At 38.5% G+C, this 26,623-nt stretch overlaps 1 protein-coding gene across 1 annotated transcript in view; it reads right to left on the bottom strand.

The window, feature by feature from the left end:
• The window catches only part of TTC16 (tetratricopeptide repeat domain 16), a 361,188-nt gene that overhangs the window by 182,110 nt on the left and 152,455 nt on the right, over positions 1-26,623 (bottom strand). Inside the window, exon 8 of the mRNA XM_044058179.1 lies at positions 1,811-2,058. Coding sequence (XP_043914114.1) covers positions 1,811-2,058 — 248 coding nt within the window. The remainder of the gene's footprint in view (positions 1-1,810; positions 2,059-26,623) is intronic.

Raw genomic sequence — 26,623 nt, 5'->3', positions numbered from 1 at the left:
TGTGACTGTTTTTCTTGTTGAACCATGTGTTGACAGCATCAAGCCATTTGCCAGAGGGAAGTCTGGAATGGCCCTTTTCTTTCTTTTACTCGCCCATGTAGATAACAGGCAGTCCTCCTATCTTCTATTTTGATATGAGGATTCAGGTTCCCTGGTTTATCTAGCAGATCTTGCAACTTCTAGCCAAATGCACTCTTTTCCTTGCCATTCCTCACTATTGCAACCTTGCTGTGAAGTCTAGGTTGAAATTTAATACTGCCCTATTTTTTCAATGGAGTCTGTCACTAGTCTGTCACTAACTTCAGTGACATTCCTCACTGTCTTCAGAAAGTACTCTCTCTCTCTCTCTCAGCAGAATTCCCACACTGTTTCTGTTCTGTCTTTCCCCTGAATAGTCAACTCTGGATCTCAAGTCAAGCCCTTCTACCTTGGCTCCTGGATACACAGAACATCCATTCCCCTCCTTGCCATCGTCATCCATTCCAAGATGTGTCCAGAGCTGTCCATAGGGGTCTATGGGCAACTGGCACAATGACCCCCCCCATCATTCGCATAAGCCCTACCTATTTTTGTCAACATTAGCCAGTGTGACCAAATCGCCTACAGACACGTTTTACACTGTCAAATGGCTAGCCATGACATGGTACACAATCTGTGATCTCTGCTCTCTTGCCTAGAGGATACTGCGTATTCTGCATGCCTAATGTGGTTGGTCTACACTACTATTTCATGATGAACCACAAGTGTCTGTGCTGTTGCCCATGACTTTTCAGTTTTGGGTGCAGTCTGTCATACCTCAAGTTTGACGTGGAAACACCCAGCATATTTTGGGGAGATGGGAGGAGTCCTACAGAGACATTTTCTGGAGGTCAGTATCAAACCATGTACTTTCTGCTTGGGAGGCAAAGACCTTAACCATTATGCCAGTTCTGTCTCTCTTTATAACTTTTAACACTTTGTATCTGTATAACAATAACACTGTAGATGGAACAGTTTCCACTGTCTGTGTGCAGATGGCAAACATAATGTAGTGCCTCATGCAGATGTTTTAAAGCAGAAACTGTTAAGTGTTACTGCATTCAGGTAAACTGACTATACCAGAATAAAAGAGAAAGTCAAATGACAATGTATTCCCCAGATTCTGAAACAATAGAGTACTGTGAATATAAAGGGTACACAATAGGATCAGTAAATTGTCCAAGAATGACATACTAGAACACTGACAACATATTGCTGCTTTCATTTCCTTCATCACAAGCAATTTAACTGTGACTAGAAGTGAAGTATTTTAGAATACAGAAGTACTCGCAGGAGTTTGAGCAGAGGATAATCAGAACTGATAATATGAATTCTTTCTGAGTTTCTATTTGAGCAAACCCAGTCAAACTTGGAAAAAAATTCAAAAGAGACATTGCTATGTATTTTTTCATTGTTAGAGTGATAGTCGAATAGAAAATGCTTCTAAATAAATTTTCCTCATGGGTAGCCAGAAGCTATAATGCAGATCAGGCAATCACAATAACTATTTAATGAAACCAGAAGATAATGATGAAAGAAATTGGCTAATTTGGAGTAAATTAACAGAATAGATGGTGACATGCATTTTCGTTACTTTTTTCTGTCATAATTATCTATGCACCTTTTATAAAGGATGGTATCCTGTTGTGCTATATCAGTATACATGTATCTTTAAAAACAAAAACTGAATAGCCTCTCTGAATCGCATCATAAAGTTAATAAACAAATACGGACCTTAATTCTTGGGATCAGTGTGGTTAACAAACTCAAACTAAAAATAAATAGAGCTTACCCCCTCGGTTCACATACAGGCCCTTTTCTTCCTTTTCTTTCTTGATAGCCTTGTTTAGCAGCATGACTGCCTCTTCATAAAATCCTTTAATATAACAAAAGACTGCAAAGTCGTTGTAGGTTAGCAGAAGTTGTTTTTGTGCCTCTGTGTATGTTTCACTTTCTTGTATATGACTACACTGTTCCAGAACCAACACACAATCATCAATGGCATTGTTGAAGTTTTTCAGCCTTCTGTATACTGACCCTCTGTAATAGTAAGCAAATTGCTATTATTATTATGTATATAGTACTACATGTCAACAAGAGCGAACGATTATGTAGTGTACAGAGCTTGATTACAGTCTGATACCTTAGACGAATCAGTTAAGTGCTTCAGTAGTGTGAGAACCCAATCTTAACAATTCAGTACCCCCTACTTCACCTATGATTAGCTGTTATGCTTGGCAGTTAAATCTGCCAGTAGTGATCAGCAACTTTACTTGTTACAGTTAACTACAACTGGCAAATGAGAAACTTCGGCATAAAATAGCGTAGTACTTAAATGATCTAAATTTTGTTTAGATTATTTGTACTTTATTCAGAAAGCTTTCTTTTCTTTTTTTTAACCAGGAAAAACAAAATCACAATGACTAGCATAAAAAAAAAATACAGCATATGACCCAACGTTGCTCGAGGTAAAATACACCACAATAATCTAAGTATAATGTTCATGAGTAAAGCCCTATTAATAATGAGTATACATTCAGGAAGGTACAATAGCTGATTTCCTTTTAGATTTACATACTGTGCTCTAAGGATAGTCTCAGATTTGTAAATATTCAGCTGAGACCACAAAATAAGGAATAATTTTGGTAAACTTCTCCATGAGGAGAAAAGACAATTCATTTAATACCGTGTATCTCTCTTCACACTGCTTGACAAAGAAAAGAACACAAGCAGCAATTGATGTCAAAAGTTCCTTATAATAACAGATTCACCAATAAGACAACTATACCATTCCCATTTACCACTTATTTTCATTTTTTTGATATTTGTAAATGTATGACTCCATATAGGTTGAAGACTTTTTTACATACCAAAAGTTAAGAAAAGCATGTTCAGTAGAGTTATCCCCAAAAATGGAAGTTTGGTGAATTAATGTTATACACAGCAGCAAGTTTATGGAGAGTCTGGAAGGCATTATGTAGTAAGAGAAACTACTGATATATGAATTTAGTAAATGGTAAGCATTCGATGCATGGAGCAAAAATTTCTTCCAACTAAGTTCGATGTTAAACTTTTTAAATGATGACCAGCAGGTGGAACAGTGCATCAGTAAAAAACCTAGTGAATTTAAGACTAAACTACAGAAGATGGTTTATTCTGAATATAAGAAATTAACATTAATATATCCACTTTTTTTTCTATCATTCACCTCAGTAAGCGGAGGAATTCTGGCATTTGACCCTTATGACCTTTATTAAATTCAGTTGTGGAATTACACTGATTTTGAGGTTGGAATGATGAGCATTAGAAGATGGGGCTAATCTTTTGACAGCTAGTTAAGTTAACAGTTTAACTCTTCAAAACGCCAACTTCCTTGCTTTGAAGGATAATGTACAGGTTAACAGGGAATTAATAGGTTAAAGGCCATGGCTATGTTTACCAAATATACTGGACAGGTTTTGTCACTTATTTACTGTTGTATTGGACTTTCCTTCCAGAAGCTGTTGTAGCATAATTCTGCTAAGTCCCATTTTGAAAATGAGTTTCGGAACATCTACAATTAAAAGTTAAAGAAATACAGAAGTTTTGAAGAAGTACTTAACATTTTACTGAGAGAGTAAGGATTGAGGGCTGATGCCTAGACCACAGACAACTGCAGTAATCCAAAGGAGAGTGTCACGAGTCCTGAAATAATTAGATTGACCATTTTTTTTGGAATTGTGTAGAAAAATGGAATTATGAATCTTCAAGTCTATTTTTTTCTTTTGGATGATAAAAACTGTTAAACTTTGTTATAAAGTCCTTCATGTCCCACAAGAAGGTAGCAATATGTTTAATAGATGTAAAGTATTTATTCAAAGAGTATTCTTTTATAATATTCTAGGAAAAATATTCCCTGGGATTTGGTAGGAATTGCTGCTATGTGCAAGCCTCATTTCAGAAGGTTTACATATCACTGTAATCTTTTCTGATTCAGACTTTTCTACTGCTATTGTTTTCCACCTGCAGGGGCCATAGCATGGATATCAGTTTCACTGGGGAAGCCACATGCTAATGTGGCAGTCCAGGGAATTGGCTAATGTTAGTTCACTATGTGCTCCCCTTGGAAATGGCTGCAATTCTCAGTTAAAGTGGAAGAGCTATTTACCACTTTGCCGAGTTGTTTTACTCTAGGAGGAGAAAGGGAATGCTGTATTTTGACAGTCTACCCATTCATTCCTATGGGAGTAGTTGTGGTAGAGACAAGTATAGCAGAGCTCTGTGTTTGCATGTGTATTTATGTGTGGACATGTTTGTGTGAGTTTGTAGGGCATGAATGCAATTAAATGAACGTGTCTTCCTGGAGCAGAAGTAGAGTATGCCACACACTGTCTGTTTTAGCCTATGTGGACTTGTTTGTAGATACTAGGCCATGAGTGTGTGTGTGTGTGTGTGTGTGTGTGTGTGTGTGTGTGTGTGTGTGTGTGTGTGTGTGTGTGTGTGTGTGCAGAAGTGTGTGTGTGTGTGTGTGCAGAAGTGTGTGTGTGTGTGTGTGTGCAGAAGTGTGTGTGTGTGTGTGTGCAGAAGTGTGTGTGTGTGTGTGTGCAGAAGTGTGTGTGTGTGTGTGTGTGTGTGCAGAAGTGTGTGTGTGTGTGTGCAGAAGTGTGTGTGTGTGTGTGCAGAAGTGTGTGTGTGTGTGTGCAGAAGTGTGTGTGTGTGTGCAGAAGTGTGTGTGTGTGTGCAGAAGTGTGTGTGTGTGTGCAGAAGTGTGTGTGTGTGTGCAGAAGTGTGTGTGTGCAGAAGTGTGTGTGCAGAAGTGTGTGTGTGCAGAAGTGTGTGTGTGCAGAAGTGTGTGTGTGCAGAAGTGTGTGTGTGTGCAGAAGTGTGTGTGTGTGTGTGCAGAAGTGTGTGTGTGTGTGTGCAGAAGTGTGTGTGTGTGTGTGTGCAGAAGTGTGTGTGTGTGTGTGTGCAGAAGTGTGTGTGTGTGTGTGTGCAGAAGTGTGTGTGTGTGTGTGTGCAGAAGTGTGTGTGTGTGTGTGTGTGCAGAAGTGTGTGTGTGTGTGCAGAAGTGTGTGTGTGTGTGTGTGTGTGCAGAAGTGTGTGTGTGTGTGTGTGTGTGTGCAGAAGTGTGTGTGTGTGTGTGTGTGTGTGTGTGTGTGTGTGTGTGTGTGTGTGCGCGCAGAAGTGTCTGTGTGTGCGCGCAGAAGTGCCTGGCAGTGCAGTGTTTGATTCATAGACATGGCAATGAGCCACTAATGAGATGTTTCTGGAACTTTTCCATGTCTTTGAATTGGAAATTCTCTCCATTCTAAATGACCAATTCCTTCATTAGCCAAATAGCATGGCTGAAGAGAATCCCTAGGGATTTTCTATATAATGGATACTCTTGTCAACAGATTTAGAGGATCTATCCAGATGTTTATCCAAGACTAAACTGAAATAAAAAAAAAAAAAAAAGTAAAAAGACAACTGAAATTTAACCAGACACAACATCTGTTGTATTTAATCACCAAGTATGCGAGTTCATTTAGCAAGATGTTTATTTGATTAGTGGGAGATGTACTTAAGCAAGATCTTTGCTTACTTAAGTAACGTATTTAGGATTCTGTTTTGGGCACTCACCAGTATAAGGCAGATTTTATCAAGGTTTAATTTGTAATTCTTACCTCAAGTAACAGTAATAGAATGAATAGAGGTTCAGTTGAAACATTTCACCTTAAATTATTCACGAATAACCTTTTAATACATTTTTCTCTGTACTGAATCAAGATGTTTTAATTGACCAGGTGTATAAACAAAACCAAATGAGGACTGAAATTGTCCATTCTGATTATATTGACTGCATGTTTGATTCAAATGCATTTAAAGCATAGTGATTTTTATTCATACTTTTCATTGATCAGTAGTGTTTATTTTTTCTAAGCTGTAGTTCCATTGTAGCTCCTTGCATGATTTTTGTGGTTAATTTGTTTTACCAGAATATATAACAGGATTTGCTGATATAGTAATCCCCTTAGAGTGGATTTGAAAGACAGCAATTAATATTGTACGGTAGTTTTAACTACAGTGTTTCAAAGAAAGATGACATTAGTAACTCAGTTTGATCTGTAACCTGTTTCCAGCAAGAGATTTATATTTAATCTCCAATTTGACCAAGTTTGTGGACTATTATGAATACTCTTGTTTTAAGTGCATCAGTCTGAGAAGGATGTAGGTCCAGTGCTGTAAAGCAGTTGAAATCTTGGTCTTTATCAGGAAGAAGTCACGTTTTTTTCTAATAAGAAATGTCTGTATTAAATCATGTATGATATAGATAATCATACATTTATATAAATGAAAATAAACCACATTGACACAGTTTTATTTGGAAATGTACATCACTTCTAATTTATCCAGTCACTCAAACATTACATAGCTCATTCAAATCCTTCCTTCTTTTAAACCTTGTTCCTTCTCTGCATGCATTGTTCTCACAATTCCCATTTTTTTCTATGTAATTTGCTCCTAGCCTTTTCTAAATATCACAATTCCCGTTGTTTTTTCTGTTACTATATTTACTACTACATTTGGTTTAGACATTGATTTTCATTTTCTAGTAACTGCTTTTTTTGGCAGCTACCATAATTAGCCACAGCAAGGCCTTAGTATGTCTACACAATTCTGATTCTGTACCATAGCTCAAAAAAATGTCCTTGGTTATACCAATTAGCTCACCCAGTATCTTTAACAGAGCTGTCTGCAGGGAATTTTCCCCATCAGACCTCCAACATCTGCTGTCTACCTGAGGAAAAATTCTTTGGAGTCTACTTGGGGTATAAAAATACCGGTCTAAATAATTCCAAGCAAAGATCCTAAATCTTATAGACTTCTGTTACATATTTGGCAGACATACATATATCCCCCATTTGTTTCTCTGTGAGCTGCTTATCCAATTTCTTCCCAGTCCTTTCAACCTCCTCTGATTCTTATAGTGATCATGCAAAATCACACTCCAATTATTCCTTTAACAGCAGCTTCTATGCTCAGTTCTACTAAAACTTAACCAATGCTGGTCTTTCGCTTAGAATCTCCCTATTTCTTTCTCTTTGCCTATACTCTATCAGTCCTTGATACAGAAGGCAATCTGTAGCCTGCGGTACAAATAAGTTCTTGGCCTTTTCCCATTCTGTTACCTTTCCCTCTCTAATTATTTGCTCCCAATACTTTGGCTGTTTGCCAGTATTCTCCATAAACTGCAGCCCCATCTTGCCTATTGTTTGTATCCCTAATTGCAGTCATCCCTATTGGCAGACTTTCCTTTCTCCATTCTTGTGTTGACTTAGTTCTCAGAATACTTTCTGCTACTTTATGAATATAATATTCTGCATGGTTATTGTCCTCCTTAAGGATCTGCATCCAATACCCCAGTCTCTTCTTGTTTCTTGATTTCATCATCCCTTTCCACTATGAATTGGACGTTTCTGCTTGTGCTATGTATAGGAGCCTTAACTGTGTAGCTTTGAAATACCCCTTCAAATCGGGTAATCCCAAACTGCCTTGTTCATCTGGAAGAATAAATTTATCTCACTTGACTGTTGCTGTCTTTCCTCCCAGATAAAATCCTTCAGCTCTTTATTGCTATCCACAACTTCTCCTCTGGTAGAAAAAAAAAGTGCCTGACCTGTGTATAAAGCTAAAAGGACTCAAAATATTTAACTGCTTGTATCTTGCTGTCCATATCCCTACAACAGAGCTTTTTTGATAATTTTTTATACGGACAGCTGAAATGAAAGTAAAATCTTTACCTTTTGGATAAAGACCATAAGGGTCAAACAAATGATATGTCTGAATTGTTTGCTTTGATAAAGCTGCATCTCAGTTCTAACTCCAAGTAAGTGTTCCTTTCATTGCCTGAGGAAAAGCCTAAAGTCAAATTCTAAACACAGCCTTTTATGATTCTATTATTATTATTGAAACTTAAATGTTGAAGAAAAAATACTGATTGCACCTTACAGGGTGCATATACACTTGCAAAAGAAACAAATGTGCTATAAATGTATAACTTAATTCTACAAGTATAAATCTGCCTTGGAGATGGTATTTAACCTCATTTTAATTTGTGGAAGGAGCCATCTCTTCACTTAGATTGCTACTGCACAAATATTAGGTGAGAGTTCTAAGGTCACAAAATCGGAGGCCCAATTCTTCTCATCTATCAAATTGTGAGGCACACGTTTAAGTTTTCACTTCTGTATTGTTCAGCAGATGCCAAAATATTTTTGTAACTTGGATGTTACGTAAATTCCATGAAGACACTATTAATTCCATTATACCCTCATGAGCATAATAATGTATTATCAGTGAAGCCTAGCTACTTTCTCATTTTTTGTGAATGTGTTCAGGTACTTCTAAAATAAGTCACAACTCTTTTTATACCAAAGATGTAATATAGCCATCATAAAAAAACAGCAATGCTAAATTTAGAATTAAAGCAGTTATCTCTACCAGCAACTGATCATGAACACCCCTAAACTGGATAGCTGAGCTAAGTTTGGCATATGACCCCTAACCTAACTAACACAAAAACCTAAAGAGGCTGTTTACAGCATGATACACTTGGTATGTAAGAGAGTTAATATAGAATGGTGGTTGTGGAATGTAATGCAGGATTTCTTGCAAAATTTACCTGGTGTTATATTTGTGGAAGGTTTTAGGGGTGATTTTAAAGTATGGAGGCCAACCGAAAACCTGTTTTGTGGGAGCATGGAACATTTAATTCGAGACGCTAAAATGGTTTAAGTGCAACCAGTGTAGAGAGATGGGTCGGGTCATACAGTGAGTAAATTCATAAAGGAATGCATGGTGTGTGGGGAGGAAGGATGTTTTTGGTTTGACTGTGCACAAGAAGAAAATCTTGCAGTACAAGTGTAGAAGTTATTGGAAAAAGTGAATGATAATTACAGAACAAATAAGGGTGGATGATGAGGCTGTGATTGAAGATTGTGAAGCTAATTTTAGTCAAGATCGTGATATACATATAGACATATGGGAAATTGAAATTGAGACCTGTAAGATTTTCAGATAACTTGAATACAATCAGATCAAGGGAAGTGGGGGAACTGTTTAGACCAGAAATTTATTTGACATTTCTTAACCACGTTGGTCCAACTGAGCTAAAGGCCATTTTCAGTGGAGACCCAAGGAGAAAAGCTCCAAATACAAAACAGTGTATATTATGTAAAATAAAGTAAATTTAAACAATGAGACAGAGAAATGAGAATATATCTGGTTAAAATTTCAGGCATAAGAAAATTTTTTAAAAGCAACTTGTACACAATAAACCTACAATGAGATATACTTTTAAACCTGTTGTATTAAGAAATTAGGGTATGTTATAAGACACAACATGATGAAGGTATTAGCATGTAGCAAAATAAGTGAAATGAAAATATAGGACAAAGGGTAAGAGTAAAAGCAAAAGTTAAGAAATATTCGTCCAAAAGATAAAAAAAAAGGAATAATGTTTGTTCTCATTAAACTGAGACCACTGTCTTGTAAACCAGTTAAGAAGATTATCAATATTGTAATGGAATGTAGAATTATTTGCTGATATCTGTTCACAAGTCTTAAGGTTTATACTTCTCAAAGATAGAAAGCAGGCCGAAAAGAATATGGGGACACAATTGTATGGAATTTGGGAAATGAACTATGCTCAGGAGTGAAATTTTTGTTTAATGATAGTGAAAATATTATACACTTACACTGTGCTGGAAGAATAACTGGTAGATATCGTATGAGAACAACATATTCAAACCAGTTTACTATCAAAATTTCAGACTGCATTCACTTGAACTGGTCGAAAGGCTGTTCTCCAGTTTATGCTACACCGAACCAAATATGTTCAACTCAACAATTGCTGTTGTGAGGTCAATGATGTGCTTGGAGCTCACACTACAATGGATATTGGGAAGTGTATCTTTTTCCTCACAGCAGTGCGATCTCTGAGCTTGTGTATATATAAGTAGCGGGGGTGCAGGGGGCTTGCCCCCTGCAAAATGTTAGTTGGAAATCACTGGAAAGCAAGGTATGTTGGGTAATGTCGACAATGTCGAATATAGATGCTGACATTAACGTTTTCATTATTGTGAGTAGCCAATGTTTTTATTTTCACAGCTTTTTTTGAGTAACTCATTACTCAACCGACTAAGTTTAAGAATTTTGATAGTAAACCATTCAGACGAAAAGGAGTTTATGTAAGTTAATGAAAGGGAAAATTTGAAAACATATCTGTTATGGTTAACATGAGTATTGGGGCAAAAGCTTTCCTCTCTTGTTTTAACTTGATAAAACCATGGTATAAACAAGTAGCACCAGCTTGAATCTTGTCATATTTTTAATAAGAATGTAAAGTAATCTTCGACACTGATCTTGCAAAAGAAGTTATGCCTAGTTTAGCAATTTGTAAGCCAGTATTCCTGTACAACTACATTTTTTCCTCTTTTGTATTAAAATGAGAGATCTTAACTGTAATTTGAGGAATAATAAAAACAAAAGTTAATCATGATAAAACTGCAGGAGGTAATGGAGTGGCTTAAGACTATGGAATACAAGGCATTTTACCTAGACAATAGGAGTGCTGAGTGGGACTATTTGTTGATGTCAGAGTGGTATTATGGTCATAGGCTTTTGGATCAGTTTTTTGTATTGAAGTGAGAAAATGATGGCATTTTTCCTTTAATATCAAGAAAGGTGTTCAAAACAGATGAAATTAATCATAACATTAGGCCATTTTGGAAGGAACATTATACTAAGAGCTTTTTGTAGGTCATAGACAGAGAAGTGGCTTATGTTTAAAGAAAAGTACAGAAAAATATATATAGGTGGAAACGCAGTTGAGAAAACAAAGGATATAAAAAATGAAAGAATATTGAATAGTTTAGAAGAATAAAAAGGAAAGTAAAGGAATTATTGTGTAAACCCAAACTTGGTTAGGTAGGGAAAAGGAGGGAGGTATCTATATACCTGGCAAAAATTGTAAAATGACTGAGGAATAAGGGAATTGAAAGATAGGAGAGAATCAAGGTACAGTCAAAGATAAGGATATTAAAATTATGGATAATAGTGAAAGCTTGTCAAGGAGGTTTATAGAGAAAGCAGAATTGAAGTCAATAACGTGGTGTGAAACTTTTTGTAGAAGGAATTGAAAAATTGCAAAGTAAGATCACTCTGGAATTAGTGGGTTCATCACTAGGGAAGGGATGGTACAGGTTATGATTTTGGGTGTACTGATGAGCACAAGAGATTTTTTTTTTTGTTTAAAATATTGAAGGAATGGTTTGAGTATAGGATGCAGGAAAGTAGTACATGTGAAGGAAATCTAGGATTTACATGGAAAAAAAAAGTATAAAAATATACAAAACTTGGATATGGATGACACTGAATAATGCATACTATGAAATGTTAACCTGAAACCGCATTTGTAATATTTCCATTATGTATGAATTAATGAATTGTTAATTTTGGCAAAGATGATAGTTGGGTAGTAGTGGACTGGGCGGTGCAGTGGTTAGAGTTGTCACCTCACAGCAAGAGGTTCTCTGGTTTGATTCTTGGCTGGGTGCCTTCTGTGCAAAGTTTGCATATCCTCCCTGCATTTGCGTGGATTTCCTCCTGGTGCTTAAGTTTCTTCCCACATTCCAAAAGACATGCATCTGGAGGATTTCTCTCTGGGCCTCCGCTGAAAATGGGCTCTGCCCCAGTTGGACATTCCCAGTAAACAAATGTTAAAATGGAGATGACAGACTTTATGGATGAATTGGTGCTAAGTTTATGGTGGAAGACATAAGCAAGGCATTTAATTGCATGAGTTGTAAATGTTTATGGGAAATGTTGATGCAATATAATTGAAAAACAATGAACGTGTTAAGGATGGTAAATGATAACAGAATTAGAGTAATGATTAATGGATGGTTTACTGAAAAGGTATGTGCAAAGACTGATGAGACATGGCCAACATATGAATGAGCAGTGGATTTTCTTTAGTGATGAATGTTCATTGTGTTATGAGTGGTATACTGGGTGAGGGGTCATATAAATTGCAGAACTGTGTTGATTTATTTATTTTTCTTCTTTTTTTTTTAATCCTACACAAATGTTAGTTATTGCAAGAAATGAGATTTGGATGAAAAAAAATGGCGATTTTTATTTTTATTTTCAGTTTGATTACCGGGGGAAGTCCACTGGGCTTGAGAAGCCCTTTTTCAGTGGAGACCCAAGGAGAAAAGCTCCATAAAACAGAATACAGCAAAGAAAAACAGTAAAATGCATTTGCAGTAAATACAGTAAAAGAAATACAGTTGCAATAAAATCAGTTACAAGTATCAAAAAGTGAGATGTAAATTAATTTACATGAATGCAATGCCTTTGAAATCTAATAACTATATACAATATTTACATTTAGTAAAGCTATCATATGAGAGAGACCTTTAGATGGCTAAGTGAGCCGTAGGTGCTTGATATTTTCCAGGAGAAGATGTCACATAGGAGATAGCTTCAGAAGGCTAAAGTGGACTCTAGGGAGTTTAGGCATCAAAAGGGAGAAACCTTGCTTTGCTTAATGGGATCCAAGTGGGGAGAATGCAGCTACATATCCATTTTGAGGAGAGGTAGGAGTAAAGCTGTGGTTTGAAATTATCTAAGTTTGGCAATGTCCCAAGTGTGGAAGGGAGTAAATTCCATTTTTTGCCTAGGGAGAAGGAGAGGAGGAGTTTTCCAGCAGGTTGTTTTGGTTTATGGATGGAAATTAAGTTTTGATCAGAACGTAGAGTTCTATTAGGGGTATAGGGGGGAAGAATGTTTGTCAGAGCAGGGCATTTGGTTTGACAGAAAATGAGTCTGAGTTGTGGTAAGTTGGAGATGGTCAAGGTAATTAGTGAGTTCTAGCCAATTCAGAGATTGAAGGGAGGTACAGTGATGAGTAAAGTAAGTAGATTTGGAGGCAAATTTAGAAAAGTTATTGTAACAGATTTCAAGTTTGGAGGTGAGGGAAGAGGAAAGGTTGGTTAGAAGAGGAGCTCCATACAGTAAGGAAGGGAGGAGGTAGGTAGAAGCCAAAGTATGTCTAGTAGAAGAGGAGAGGAAACTGTTATTCCTATATAGTATACCTAGTTTTTGGTGGGTTTTCTTTATTTTGCTGTATGTGGATATCGAACTTAATTTGTTCATCTATAGTCTCACCAAGAAGTTTAGCAGAGGAAACAACTTCAATAGGAAAGCCGTTATGGCTAAGGACTTGGAAGGAAGATTTATCATAGGAGAAGGATTTGGAAGGGGGGAATAGGAGAATTTTAGATTTATTTGCATTTAGAGAGGTGAGTTTTGGTGCATCCATAATTCGGTAGTAGAGAAGGCTGAGTTTGTTAGAAGATCGGGGAGGTTAGAGGCAGAGCAGATGTTAGAAGATCGGGGAGGTTAGAGGCAGAGCAGATGAGAGTAGAGTCCTCAGCATACTGAATGACAGCCTCAGGAATGGCAGAGTGAAAAAATGTTGATAAAGATATTGAACAGCATGAAAAGAGAGATGCTTTCTTTCCATTTCACAGCCTGAGATCTGTTAGAAAGATAACTTGAAAACCAGGATAGTGTTTGGGGAGAAGTTTAAGTTAGACAGATGACTAAGGAGATGCTTATGGGAAATGGTAAGAAAAGCTTTAGAGAGATGGAGAACAGTAGATGCATGATTACCAGAATCCCGGGCTTGGTTGACAGTTTTTAAGAAGGAGAGCAGAGCTGTTATGGTACTATGCCCAGGTCGGAAGCCATGTTGGGTTGGAGTTGGAAGTTGGTGTTGGATGAGAAAAGGCATAAGTTGGAGATGGATGCATTTTTCTAGGATTTTAGAGATTGGTGAGCGAAGAGCTATAGGGCGGAAGTTAGAGAAGTTTGTGTTTTTTGCCTCCCTTGTGGAGGGGGAGGATGTAGGCTGAATGCCAAAGTTTGGAGACATAGGATTCCTTTATGGATCTATTGATGAGGATACTGATAGGGAGTGCTATACCATCAGCAGCAGATTTGAGAAAGGTAGATGGGATATTTTCTGGAGCATTAGAACAGGGTTTAAGCTTGGATAGGAGATTTTTGAGGTTAGTTGAGACTGATTTAAGCTGAAAAATAGGAGAGGAGTTATTGGGGAACTGAGATGAGAGAGGACTGGTGAGGTGGGTTACTATATGGGAAGGTCTTGGTTAAGTCAGATATTGACTGGATGAAAAAGTTGAATTGAGAGGCTAGTTCAAGGTCAGATTTGCTTGGGTCAGGGCAAAGGTTGTTTTTGGAGCCTAGGTTGAGAAGAGAGCTAATGGACTTCCAGAAAAGCTTAGGGTTTTTGGCATGGTTAGACTACAACTTAGTATAGTAGGATTTTTTTTATCACTGATGATTTTTTTGCAAGGTTACACAGCTGTGTGTATAGGAGATGGGTTTCTGGGAGTTTATCTTTATGAAAGAGCTTCCAGGCTTCATCTCTTTGAAGCATGGTTAATTTAGTTTCTTTGGATATCCATGGGGCACTGTTCCTTTTTACTCTTTTGTTTCTTAGGGGGGCTAGGGAGTTTAGAGTTTCCAGGAAGGTAGAATTAAAGTATTCTATGGCATTGTCTAGAGGAAGGCTTTTTAGAATGTTCCAGTTCATTTGTTTTAGGATGTTGGAAAATGTTTTTGGGTCAAATTTACTATGGTTGCGAGTTTGAATATATTGATGCTGATGTGGGGTAGAAGTAGTTGCGCGGAGGATGTAAGCTGGGAGATGGTCACTAATAGAGTCAGGGTTGATGCCAGAACCGGAAATTTTACTAGGATGGCTGACTAGGATCCAATCTAGAATGGATCCTGGGGGGTTTGTTTTGTTAGGTCTGGTGATGGAGAGGGTTAGGTGAGTGAAGTTGATGAGATTAATAGATTGGGAGAGATTACAGCTGATTTTGTTCCAATCGATATTTACATCACCTAGCATGTAGGTTTCAAGGTTAATATTAGTTGAGACCCATATGAGTATATCTTAAAGGGTAGAGGAGTTTTGCCTGGGAGGGATATATAGGGCAATAGGGTTTTGTAATTGTTCATTTTTAATAGACCAACTGTTAGTTCTGCATTGGCAAATTGAGGTGTTGGCTTTGGGAAAGGGATTAGAGTGAGAAGATTAGAGGAGATTAATGCAATGCCGCCGCCTTTTCTATGAAGGCAGTCACATCTGAGAGCATAGAATCCAGGAGGAAGGATTTCAGAGTCTGAGATATGAGGGTTGAGCCATGTTTCAGTGATGGCTACGATGTCCGGTTGGTTGTGGGTAAGCCAAGCTTGGAACTGGTGAGTTTTGTTATTCAGACTTTGAGCATTGACTTATAAGTTTGAGGGCACTATGGGGGGGGGTAGAGTTGTTAGGGGGCAAGGTGGATAGCTGGCATTTATGGGAGAGTTTGGTCCAGGATTGGGGTGAATGTCTCCAGCTAAGAAGAGGTTTTTAGAGGGAGTTGTCTTTAATTGTTTTTGTTTGGATTTTAATTGTTCACGAGGGAGAAGTATTTCTTTGAGAATAAGTGTTTTAGTAGTGGGGGAGGTATTTCTAACTCTGAATAGGTACAGGGGCTTGGGCTGAATCGGGGAAGAAGAGATGAAATAGAAATAACTATGCAAGTCTGTTTTGGAAAATTTTTTCATTGGTTGTATGAGAGGGTGGTGAGACTAGTAGTTGGTGGGAAGTATAGGAGGTTGCATGATAGAGGAAGAAGTAGGGCTTTGACGGAAGAGAACATGGTTGACAGCAAAGGAAATGGAAGGAGTAGACTGTGGGTATATATGGACTATAAGTGAAGGTTTATATTAGGAAGAGAAAGAGAGGAGAGAGAGAGGATAGAGTAAAGGATTAAGGGTAATTTAGTATAAGACAGGGAAAATGGAGATAGAGGAAGGGCGGGGAAAAAGAATTAAGGTGTGTAGGGGAGGTGATAAGGGTGTGTGTCTGATAGGATACTGAGATTAACTGTAAGGGGAGATGGGAGATCTATGATTGGGTGGTGGGAATTTAGTAGGTGTGGACAGGTTAGTATAAAAGTAGAAGTAGTAGGGGTGGGTGTGTTGCGGGTAGGGTATAGGAGTGGAGTGAGCCCGCAGGGCGAACGGAGTGGGTAGAGCCAAGGAGAAGGGCAGCCAGCGAAAAGTTATCAGTGGAGCAGAGAACACCTCAGAGGTAAGAAGGCACAATGGGAAAGCACTGAAAATGAGTTGGAAGGAGGCAGAGGAATTAGAATGATTAGGAGATGTAACTGGGCTGTAGTAGAGTAGTGGAGTATAATAAATTACTAGTATGGCTAGAGAGGAAGTAGTTGGGGGAGAAAGAGGGCAGAGAGGCTTTGGAGAGCAGCAGCAATACTGACAGCCAGTAATAGGTATCAAGATAAAAGATGAACAATGCCACCTAGTGGCCAAGCAGGGAAACAGAAAAGAGCGCTAGCTGTTAGAGGGCTGAGAAGTAAATCAGGAGAAAAAAAAAGGGGAATTTATATCTGTGGTAGGCTGCTAGCAAAAGCACAATGGGTAAGAACTAAAACAGTGTTGGTAATACAATGAATCATAAATTGCTGTAAGGTACATACACTAGTATTGATTAAATTCTAGGGGCAGCAGAGTGGTTTCAGGAACACTGTAGGGTCTCCTTAGTAATTCCGAGTCAGGACAGGAAGCCTGGGTTCGAAGTAGGGCAGTGGGAGACACCTGGGGAGGTACAGATGTCGAGAACAAACTGAAATTGAAGGGAAAGAATATACAGTGGTGGTGCTGTGGTAGCGTTGTCGCCTCACAGTAAGACGCTGTCCGGTTCGATTCTCGGCTAGAGAGGGTCTTATGCGTGGAGACATGCGTGAATGGGCGTACCTTCGTTGAGGGTTGTGCATCAGGGCTGGTAACTCTGCACGTAAAAATCAACTACTAATCATTAGCGGACCGGAGTTCCGCTGTGGCGACCCCTAACCGGGAAAAGCCGAAAGACACAACAACAACCTAGATAAAATGTTCTGCAATTATAACGGTGGTAAGAGGCTGTTCTTTTAAATAAACCTTTCTTTCCTTTTACAGAGGAGGCACATGGCCTAGTGGAGGGTAGCAGTGGAGGAGTAAGCAAGAGTTAACTGTAGAGTTAGGGGATAACTAAGAGGGAGGTTAGGGACAGCAGTGAGGGTCAAGTAATATGGTAAGAATTAAAGCATCATAACTGCAGCAATGAAAAGCATCACAGTGAAGACAAATAAAACAATTGTCTATAGCTGAAGCACATAACAGCCGAGCATTATGGCAGAGGTAAAATACACAGTCGGTGCAGTACTAACAATCATATGGCTACAGCATTTGTTAAATGCTGTTAATTGCAGTTGGAGGTATTAGGCAAGATAGATAAATAATGACTGACATAATAGTACAAGCATAAATAGCACACTGGCATAAGCAGTGTAGCTGAAAGAAAAGTACATTCAAGAGGAACAGAAAATATTAAGCATTATAAATTCAGTAAAAGAGCAGGGAGAATATGAAGTAACATACTGAGCATTATAGAGCGTTTATGAAAAGGGAAGAGAATTAACTATAACAGATTGCTATTATGTGTTTCTACTGAGTGCACAGGGTAAATCGCTCCAGTTTCAATACAGGCTCAGAATCCGAGCCTTGAAACGCGTACAGTTGATGAGGATTCACTACTGCTGAAAAAATATATTAACGGCCAGCTCACTGCCAGTAATCGACAGGGAAGCCGTTAAACATAAGGTAAATACAGCAGCTTAGTCAAGTCATGCTACAGAAAGGCAGGCAATGCAGCAAAGGCAAGAAGAGACAACCAGTTAGCCAGCAGTGGGAAATAGCCGCTAGTGTTCCGTGAGATGCCAGAAACTAAGTCTAGGCAGAAGTTAAGCGCTAGACGTCAGAAGCCACATCAGTATCAGTCATATGCATGAAATACTTGGAAACCAAGTTTTAGAACATGGACAGAGTGGCGTTCAAAAGCCACGGAGTTTGTATTGTAAAAGGTTGAAATCTCTTGACACCAGGGCTCGGTATGTGTGCTATACAGGTAAATATAAGCTAGGAATAGCAAGGCAATACACAGGGGCTCGGTACTTAAGCTGTTAAGGCATACATTAGACTAGATATAACTAGGGAATAAGCTGGCCATCTGTCATGTTAGGAAGCATAATAACATTACAAATAACATGACATGAGCAGACCTATTTGATAAGTAATGGTGAGAGAACCGCCAACACACCAGTAGACTCGGAGGACTGAGCCAAAACTGCAGAGCAGGAAACCACAAACTGGTAAGAAAGGGCGGAAGAGCCGCCAGCAGAGCCCACCCAAAAGTGGGATTATAACTGAATAATAAAAGCAAGGGTCCAGGTGATGTAATTTAAAATATGAATACATCTGCTTTTCTGGTAAGTGAGTTACTTGGAATAATGTTTGGTACAATGAAAAGTAAAGAAACAATGGGAGGTAGTGATAGAAAAAAATAAATAAAAGGAATAAATTATTTCTGGAAAACTTGTAGGTTATCATTTAAAAAAGAAAGTATTTGATTAATTCCACTATTTACGCATGTTAGATTATATAGGAAGTGTACATGTGCCAAGTGAAAAACCGACAGAAATAATGCTCTTTTTGTTTAGTGTCATATGAGAATTAGGACTGGACTTAGCAAAAAGGGGGATTTTACCTGGAAGAAAGATGGTTAGGATTACTATATCCTGTTGGTATCTTTGTACTTAAACAGGGTGAGATGAAGAAAAATAGCTTGATGGCTAATATTTTTGAAGTTAAGCATGGATTATTTTGGGATAAAAAAGGAAAAGTGTATGAATGAGGAATTTTAAGAATACTAGAACAATATTTTGGAAAATAAGAATTGAAAACAAAAATGCAAGAATAATATTGTAAAGTGATGTGAATTTTGTGTTACTTCTTGGAATGGATTGGGAAATGAGGTAGTTGATGACTATAAGGGGAAGCAGGTCAAGATTTGGATGTGTTAAGCAATGAGTTTTTTATGGAAAGTAACTATTTACAAATTACCTGTAAAGGGCAAAATGTTACAAGAGTGTGTGACAGGCTGTGTATATATTGTAATCAAATAGAAGTAGCAGAATTGTTCCTTGAAATGTGAAATGATAAAGTCTGGGATTGGTATGTAAAAGTATTGTTTAAAGCATAAAAAAGCAGAGGATGTGAAAATTAGTGATTTTTGTGTAGATTCTATGGGAAGCATATTGGTACAAGGGTGAGTGGGGAAATACGGAATGAAAGCGTGTTTAACAAAGGATGGACTCTTGCTGATGTTTTTGGAAAGTATAAGATTTTGGTTGTGGAAAAATTAGGAGGTGATAAGTTTTGTATTTTGGTAGACTGAGATGGAGTTTTGTCACTGTAAATGTATACATTCAAAATGTTATAAATATTGTAAATGTCATATGCAAATATTCTGTTATACATTAGATGAGATTTATGTACTTGGCACGGTATTAGATCCATGTTGCCTGATTTTCGTCCGGTTCAAACGTATGGGTTGTCTAATCTGACCTTGCTGCTGAATTTGAAGTTTCATAAGATGCAACGCTCTGACTCCACCCTTACCTGTAGTTCCCTAGACTCTATCTTTGAGTTTGCCCTCCATTTTTTGAGGTGTATGAGAAACCTGCTACATAAAAAGAACCATCCATAATTTAGATGGTCTCAAGTTGAGGAATGGTGGATACAGTCTTGCATGACTATGGACAGATGTGGAATAAGTCCACTCAATCATCTAAAAGCCATAGCTGACAATTTGGAAGAGGGTAGGAGGGAGGGAGTTTGAACCGGATGAAAATCTGACAACACGGCTCTGTTTTAAGTACATAACTTTCGTATGCAATGTTGTCTGTTTTCATCTGTGTTAAATTTGTGGGACAGAATTCCATGTTGTCAAACTGGGTGGTATCAAGGAAGGACATTCCAGAGTATGGTGGAATCGAAGGAAGAACGTGATCTGGATTGCGTGTCCAATATGTAATGAGACACAAAGGTGTGTACCATTGCCCATGTGGCTATGGCACAAAAGCAATCGGTGGATAATCCTCTGTTAAATGTTTGAAGTATAAACTGCTCTAGTGGAATTGGATTTTGTTTTGTGGCAAGGGCAAATGCTTATAGATTGATAATAATTAATATAATTTGACAACTAGCTATCAACCTTAGAATCTTCTCTTCTCAGTTTTGGTTTAGAAATGGAAATGGACAATTGATGATCCTTTCTGAATTATTTTGTCCTGTGGATATAGAATATGAGCTGCCTGTGTATATTTAACATATACAATAAGCATTCTCCTTTGTTTGAATACCTGGGGAAAAAAACACAGGCAAGTTTATTGCTAAAACTTCTGATGGCACTTAAGGAATAAAGGACTTGTTAGTTCTAAGGGAAACTCCATCTTTGTGAAATACTAGATATGGAGGTTTAAATGATAGGGCTTGTAACTCTGAGATTAATCTGGCTGATGTCATTGTCACTAACAAGTTTGTTCTCCAAGTAAAACATTTTATATCTGTAGCGGTAGTGGGTTCAATTGAAGCCAGAGTCAGCCTGTAGCACAATGATGTCCCATGTAGGGCTGGGTCTCTAATGGGAGGTATTAGTAGAAAGGTACCTTTCAGGAAGGCTTGGGAGATTTCCATTGAAGCTATTGTAATGGCTGCAATATCCAGCTTCCATATTTGATATGAAGACAACTGTACGTTGATGGTGGCAGAGCTGGAGCAGTTATCAAAGAGAATGGATATAATTCTAGTATGGACGCAACCGGTGCTGAAAACTGATCTAGGCCTTTGGAGTAGGCCCAAATCAAGATTCTCTTCCATTTACTCTGATAAATTTTTCTAGTGGATGGTTTCTGAGAAGTAGAAAGAATACGGACTATTACAAGAGAAAGCCTGGCGTCTCTGGCTATGGTTAAAATTGTAGGAACTATGTGGTTAACTTTATCTACTTATGGTTTAGAGAAGGCAATCTGGATGGGTACATCAGTAGGTTTGGATAATAATCCGACATCCAAGGGAGATAAACAAGAGGAGACCACAGTTAGGGGAATAATGTCTGTTGGGGCCCAAAGGGGGTAATGAGAATCACCCCAGCCTTACACAGTCTTGCTTTCTGTATGAACTTGCTCATTAGAGACAAAGGGGGAAGGCATACAAGGTGAACTAGACCATCCCTCAGTGACCCTCCCTGTGGAGGGAGCAGGACAAAATACCTGCTGCATTTGTAGTTTAGATAGGATGCAAAAAGGTCCTAGCAAGGTTGGTCCCAGTGACTGAAACGTGTTACTGTAGGATTGAGAGACCACTCGTGAGGCATCAGAACTGTTCTGCTCAATTTGTCCACGAGTACATTGAATAACCCGGGATGTGTGTTGCTGCTAGAAAGCATTGTGAAGACTTTGCTCATTGACAGAATCTCATAGCCTCTTGACATGGAGGATAAGAAAATGTCTGTTGCTGTACAATACCAGTGCCATGTCCACCAGTAGGGAAATCACACCCTTGGGAAAGAGTTCCTGAAATGGCTGCAATACTAGGACTGCTCTCATCTACAAGATACTGATGTGGTGATTGACCCCTAGTAATGGTCATGTACTTTGGACCATTCTCTGTCGAAATGCCCCCCTCAATCTGGAAGAGAGGCATCCATGATGACTTTTGCCAATAGTTATTCCTCCTGGAAATTGCAACCCTCATCACATTTTGGGACATTAGCCACCAAGTGATGTCTGCAGATCTGTGGAATTTGGATTTTTGAATGTAAAGTATGAATGCATTGAGACCACTGTACTGCTAAAGTCCATTGCAGTACTCTCCTGTATGTGGAGACCATGAGGCTTAAGACTCTGAAGTAATCTCACTGTTAGTGATGGGTGAGTAAATTACAGGTAAAGCAGTGAGATGAAGTCACAGAATTCTGTCTGGGGAAGACTATTTGCAATTTGTCTAGGTGACATCCTAAGAGCTCTATACTCTGTGTTGGAGTTAGTTGACACTTTGGTAGAGGTACAGATACTAGTAACACCAAGTGTCTCCGTTGTACAGGATCCAATAAAGGCAGTCCCACGAACCGTTGATGGATAGTAACAGTAATAATAGTAAATCTCCGTCAGAAAATCTAATCAGTCCACAACCAAGCAATAATTAGTGTAATTTATTAAAATACAGTGCGAAATGCGTAATAAATTACACTAATTATAGCTTGGTTGTGGACTGAATAGTTTTTCTGACTGAGATTTACTGTTATTACTGTTACTATCCATCAACGGTTTGTGGAACTGCCTTTATTGGATCCTGTACAACGGAGAACACTTGGTGTTACTAGTTTTTTCGTTTTTTCTCCGTTTTCCATTTTCTTGGTGTTTTAGAGGTACAGATACTCCTAATTACAGTAACAACTGGAGTACCCTGTCCAGATGGAGTAACAGTAGATGCTTGGTGGTAGTAGTCAGGAGCCAATTGTCAAAGATGAGGAAGACTTGGATTCCCACTACGCCCGGGTGCACCACTACCGCTGCAATGATCTTGATGAACATCCTGTGGGCTGTGGTGAGACTGAATGGCAGTGCCCTGAATTGGTAGTGATACACTCCCATCTGGAAGTGAAGTCTCCTGGACTGCTTTATTTTGACATGATAGTAGGTGTCATGGAGATCTGTGGAGCCCATCTATTCATCCTTCCTCAATTGAGGTATAATGGACTGTACCGTGACCATCTGGAACTTTGTTTCACAAACTGATTTAGGTGACTGAGATCCAAAATGGGTCCGAGTTCCTTTTCTTTGGTACTTAAAAGAACCTGGAATAGACTCTAACTGGTTGTGGGGGCACCAGTTGGATGACTTTATCTAGCAGCTTTGAAATTTGTATGGCTAAGTCCCACTGACTGACTGGGTGAAACATTGGGGACTTCCTCCTTTTTTTGGGGCGGGAGATAAGATAACTGACTGGCCTGTGGATATAATTTTTTAGCACCCAGGAATCTGAAGCTACTCTGCACCAGGCTTGAGGGTGTAAAGATAGGAGCCCCCCCAACTGCCTCAAGTGGAGCAGTCAGGCAACCATTCAGAAGTGGTAAAAAGCTTTCATGAAAAAGGGATCCAAAAAAGCTTTGTTTATGCAGTCCACTTCTGCCTGTAGAGCACTGTCATTTAGACATTCCCCTGGCAGAGGGGGAGGCAATACTACCACTCTGGGAGTTGTGGAAAGTACTCTTGTAATTTGCAGAACCACATCTTTTTCCTTGATCACTGGTTCCTATAGCAAGCTGTTTGTGGGGTCTAGAAGTGTACTCCCACCGCATTGCGTGTCTTACACTCACCAGGAGTCAACAGGATGGTATCTTTAACTTTAGGTCCAAACAATGTGGCCCCGCACATCCAGGTGTGATGGTGCATGGTGATGCCAGTGCCTGTTGCTCTGGCCATGCCATCAGCTGCATTAGAGAGTAAATGCATGACCACATTTTTGGAGGATTGCAAAATGGGAAGCTGGGACTCTACTGTTTTATGAACATTCTCTGATAATACCCCTGAGAGGACCTTGATGAACTCTTTGGTCAAGTCTCTCTGGAATCTTGTCAAACAGTTCACTCATCTTAGAGTAACAGTCACAAATACACAGGCCTACTTACCAAATCTGTCCATTGTCTTGTCCTAAAATCTTTATTAGGAGGATGAACAGAAGAACTTTATTTCAATAGTTCTGGTGGTTGCGGTCACCATCACAGCTATCGGTGGACCCCTACTCCAGTGTTTCCTGTCCTTGGGTGCAACCAGGATGCACCCAGAGGGATGGGCTCCACCACATCAGGATCATTCCATGCTCATTGAGTCATGAGGTCGATAACTGCGTCAATATGAGGTATCACCAAAAATGATGTTGGTCTGGAACCAAAAGCTTCCAAGAACACCGAATCCATCTGGTAACGGGTCATGGATGACTAACCCTCTCTCTGCTTCATTACATTGAGAATGTCACCAAAAGTGGTGATTTGAGAAAGGGTGCAAGGGGAAGCCTCTCCTTCTCAGTTAGTATCTTCAGTGATAGACTCTGAGGAATAGTCTTAGTGCTTCTGTTTGCATGCCCATTTTCTGGGGTCTCCTCCTTGGGGAGCAACAGAAGGTTCAGAATTGGATAGGGGACTGACAAAACAGACTTCCTCTGAAGACCTTGGGAATGGCTGTCCATGTCCAACAAGATGATGAGAGGAAGCAGACCCCAGCTAGAGCTTGGAGTTGAGCTGGATGTAGGCATCTTGCATTTGGAACTTACCAAGACCCTTTCAAAGGCCAAAGCTACCACTGGCACCAAGAACTACCCCCAATCTAAGGAAGGAAAGGAGTCCTAACCACCGATGACTTGAGTTTCCAAAGCTGATCTCTGATCCAAGCGGTTTAGAGCCAAAGTCCCAAGTGGGAGAGATGTTCCAAGAATCTGTCAAGTCACCCTCTTGGAACTCTGCTCTGAAGCTCGTCTGAGTCTAATTTCAATCCAAAGGTATCTGTGTTGCATGTACACACACACACACACACACATTTATATATATATATATATATATATATATATATATATATATATATATATATATATATATATATATATAATCTGTTGTCTTTCGGCTTTTCAAGGTTAGGGGTCGCCACAGCAAAACTCCGGTCCGCTAATGATTGGCAGTAGATTTTCACGAATGCCGAGATGCCATACACACACACACACACACACACACACACACACACACACACACACACACACACACACACACACACACACACACACACACACACACACACACACACACAGTGGATATAAAAAGTATACACACCCCTGTTAAAATGCCAGTTTTTTTGTGATATAAAAGAGACCACAATAAATAATTTCAAATCTTTTCCCACCTTTAATGTGATCTATAAACCTGTGCAATTCAATTGAAAAACAAACAAATCTCTAGTCTCATTTTTTTATGACAAAAAACTGTCATTTTAACAGGGGTGTGTACACTTGTTATATACACTGTATATAGGTGTGTATGTACATATTTATGTATGTGTATAAATATTTATAATATGTTGTGATATAAGGTAGTGCCATCATTGCCAAGGAGAGCAGGGCATTGCATGTGTTAACATATGCCAGCATAGCTAGCTAAACTTTTGTAAAGGCTTTTATTTGACTATCACATTGATTTGTACAGAAGCTTGTATCTAAAATGTATTTGTAAAGTTGCTTGTGTTAATGCATTACAGTGGGTCCTGCTGGACAGAAGAGATGTACATGCATGTCAAACAGTCCGACTACATAAATTAAACAAGATTGAGCGCTTTTGTCTCCACACAGGAGACCTCTGTAGAATCAAATAGAAATTTTAGCAGCACTTATTTATATCATTGCCATTTACACCATGAAGCAATAATTGACCTAATTGTCACAACTGATTTATTAATTAACTTGTCCACCATCACTTTTAAAGTGCAATAGCATCCTATAAATATAAAAATAAAAATGTTTTTACTGTGGACTTGTGTATTCCTAAACCCTAGCATATGTAAAAAACATATATTATGTATTTTATTGCCTTAGGTAATTCATTGAGAGTTTTTAATACATATTTTAATGTATAGTTTTAATATCTATGTATTTTATATTTGTTTTTTACATATGCTAGGGTTTAGGAATACACAAGTCCACAGTAAAAACATTTTTATTTTTATATTTATAGGATGCTATTGCACTTGAAAAGTGATGGTGGACAAGTTAATTAATAAATCAATTATGACAATTAGGTCAATTATTGCTTCATGGTGTAAATGGCAATGATATAAATAAGTGCTGCTAAAATTTCTATTTGATTCTGAAGAGGTCTCCAAAAGGAGATCTAAAGCTCAATCTTGTTTAATTTATGTAGTTGGAATAAAGTTTACACATTATTTTGTTCGTATTGTCCTTAGAATTATTGGTGGAGTATTTGGAGTGAAGAAGACGGCCTTTATTGATCCGTGTTGCTGTGTTTTTTGGGGTTACGTTTGTCACCTTTGGCTGTATGTCAAACAGTATTATAACTGATTAAATGTATATTTTTTAACAGAGAATTCTGGAAAAGAAGAGGTTAATCTCAGTCCAGTTAATGTTGAAAAACAGGCTGAAAATTAAATGGGTTGGTTTAGGCCATAAAGATTGTATATTATAGGTTTGATTGCAGCCAGAGACAAAATCTTGCTGTATTGTCCTTAGGGGTGAACTATGCTACCATAAAAGGGTGGAAGTTTTTGAAACTTGTATATCTTTCAGATGTTGTAACAGATCTAAGAAAAGCTCTGGGTGTGTATTGTACTACAGTCAGATAAGCAGATGTGATATCATTCTATAACCAGCACTGAAATGATTCTTTAGATATTGAGAGAGATGATGGAACTCTCGCAACAGCACTTTGTTTTTTGAAACCTGTCAGGAAAGATCTTTCTATCTCACACAAATGTGCACCTTATCTTGCCTTGCTGTAGTAACCAACTCTCCATCTTGCCTTGCTGTTGTAAGGAATTTA

This window comes from Protopterus annectens, chromosome 16.part0 (genome assembly GCF_019279795.1).
Source record: "Protopterus annectens isolate FY-2018-M chromosome 16.part0, PAN1.0, whole genome shotgun sequence".
NCBI lineage: Eukaryota > Metazoa > Chordata > Ceratodontiformes > Protopteridae > Protopterus > Protopterus annectens.
This window is presented reverse-complemented; position numbering and strand designations above follow the sequence as displayed.